The sequence below is a fragment of the Meleagris gallopavo genome (genome assembly GCF_000146605.3).
Source record: "Meleagris gallopavo isolate NT-WF06-2002-E0010 breed Aviagen turkey brand Nicholas breeding stock chromosome 22 unlocalized genomic scaffold, Turkey_5.1 Chr22_random_7180001957833, whole genome shotgun sequence".
NCBI classification, from domain to species: domain Eukaryota; kingdom Metazoa; phylum Chordata; class Aves; order Galliformes; family Phasianidae; genus Meleagris; species Meleagris gallopavo.
The window spans coordinates 1-2,318 of NW_011100123.1; the positions used below are offsets into that span (position 1 = coordinate 1).

The window sequence follows — 2,318 nt, forward strand, 5'->3', positions numbered from 1 at the left end:
CCCCAGCACAAGTGCCCATGGCAGCCCTCAGCGCACCACACTTCTCAGCAATCCTGCTTTTCAGACCCAGTGCTGCCTCAGCCGTGTCCCACACAGGGGTCTGCAGAAAGCCCTGCTCTACCACCAAGAACATGGAGATGGCTTCAGGAAAATGCTCTGCATTAAACATGCAGTCGGCGCTGGAAATGGCTGATGTGAGGGGCTGAGGGTGGCAAACGTCCAGAGCCACCTTCCTGGTCCACCTGTGTCGCCAAGGGCATAGAGAGGAAGGGGAGTATGGAAGAGAAAAGAGAGCAGCACAGCAAAGACCACGTTGTGCTGCTGTCTGTGGCCACTGGTCCTGGGAAGCTGCAGCTGCGTCTCAAACACAGAAGAGAGGATGGAACCAGTGGGCAGTGAGGGGCAGCCCCATGGACACTGAGGCTGCTGCAACGTGTTGCAGCTGGGCTCCTAGACCCTGCACTATTCCTGCATACGTGAGTTGCTCCTCCAGTTTCAGACAGGGTAAAACACGGGAACAGAGACAAATGAATTTCTGCTGGCTTCCTTATTGTATTTATCAACAGAGCACCATGTTCTACAGGTACATGAGATGAGTGTGTCAAAACTACAAAAATGTAGCATTTCAAGAATAACAGGTTTTAAATTGAAGTCATGTCTGTGAAAATAATAAGAAGAAGACAAATAATAACAAGAGATTGTCCTAACAATTTCTCAATTACCTTGGGACTCCTATTAGGCTGGCATGCATCTTATGGATGCTGAAGAAGTATGTATTGCTCACTGCAGTCTTGAGCTCCTGGTTCCTCAAGCTGTAGATGACGGGGTTCAGTGCTGGAGGCACCACCGAGTACAGAAATGACACCACCAGGTCCAGGGATGGGGAGGAAACTGAGGGCGGCTTCAGGTAGGCAACCATGGCAGTGCTGACAAAGAGAGAAACTACAGACAGGTGAGGGAGACACGTGGAGAAGGCTTTGTGCCGGCCCTGCTCAGAGGGCATCCTCAGCACAGCCCTGAAGATCTGCACATACGACACAACAATGAATACAAAGCATCCAAAGATTAAACAAAGGCTAAAATAAATAATCACAGTTTCCCTGTAGTAGTCTGATTCTGGGCATGAGAGCTTAAGAAGTTGGGCGATTTCACAGAAGAACTGATCCACAGCATTGCCTTGGCACAGAGGCATTGAGAATGTACTGGCAGTGTGCAGCAAGGAATAGAGAACCCCAGAGGCCCAGGCAGCTGCTGCCATGGTGGCACAAGCTCTGCTGTCCATCAAGGTCCCGTAGTGCAGGGGCTTGCAGATGGCAACATAGCGGTCATAGGACATGATGGTGAGAATGCAATACTCTGCTGAGATGAAGAAGAGAAAGAAAAAGACCTGAGCAGCACATCCTGCATAGGAGATGTCCCTGGTGCCCCAGAGGGCATTGGCCATGGCTTTGGGGAGAGTGGTGGAGATGCAGCCCAGGTCGAGGAGGGCGAGGTTGAGCAGGAAGAAGTACATGGGGCTGTGCAGGCGGTGGTGGCAGGGCTACGGCTGTGCTGATGAGGCCGTTGCCCAGGAGGGCAGCCAGGTAGATGCCCAGCAAGAGCCAGAAGTGCAGGAGCTGCAGCTGCCGCGTGTCTGCCAATGCCAGCAGGAGGAACTCGCTGATGGAGCTGCTGTTGGGCATCTGCAGTTCCTGGGCATGGAGTCCTGTGCGGAGTGCAGAAGATAATGACGAGTCAAGACCAGTCACACAGACACTCTACCCACCATTATACAGAAGTTTTTGTTTGTGTGTGGAAAATGTTCATTTAACTCCATTATGGGAGTTTATTTTAATGAGCTTCACTGTACCTTAAGAACTAGAAGCTTAACAGGCTCTTATTTCCTCTCATTCCCTAATTTTATATCAGCTGCCTGGATATTTTAATCTTCCAAGCAATTTCCATGTCTCATGACTTTATCCTGTCTGCATAAAAGTGCCCATCTCAACTTCTGTGCATTTAAATTTCTCTTAGAGAAAGCCGCCTGTTTGCAGGATAAGTGTTTATGCCTGCAGAAAATGACAATAATTTCAGCTGGTGCTGTCCTCTGGGAGAGGAGAAACTGAAAGCACTTCAGGAGATTGTTCATATAACAGCAGAATGAGAAATGTACAACTCAGGATTCTCAGAGATGTGTTCATATTTCACAGCTCCTTTCAGAATTCTGTCTACAACTCCTTCCCCTTCCCTAAGAAAAAGAAAAGGAAAATCCCTGCCTTGTCTCTCCTCTTGCAAAGTGCCCTTGGAAACACCCTGGGGTGCAGTGTAGCTGTGATCCC

At 49.4% G+C, this 2,318-nt stretch overlaps 1 protein-coding gene across 1 annotated transcript; it reads right to left on the reverse strand.

Annotated features, from left to right (window-relative positions):
- Positions 1 to 36: 36 nt before the first annotated feature.
- LOC100544162 (olfactory receptor 14A16-like) lies at positions 37 to 1,525 on the reverse strand (the record flags this gene model as incomplete). The annotated part of the gene is made up of 3 exons (XM_031557497.1): positions 37 to 242; positions 723 to 1,300; positions 1,388 to 1,525. Coding segments are annotated over 3 exons (922 nt in total), but the record flags the coding sequence as incomplete, so codon positions are not given.
- Positions 1,526 to 2,318: the final 793 nt, after the last annotated feature.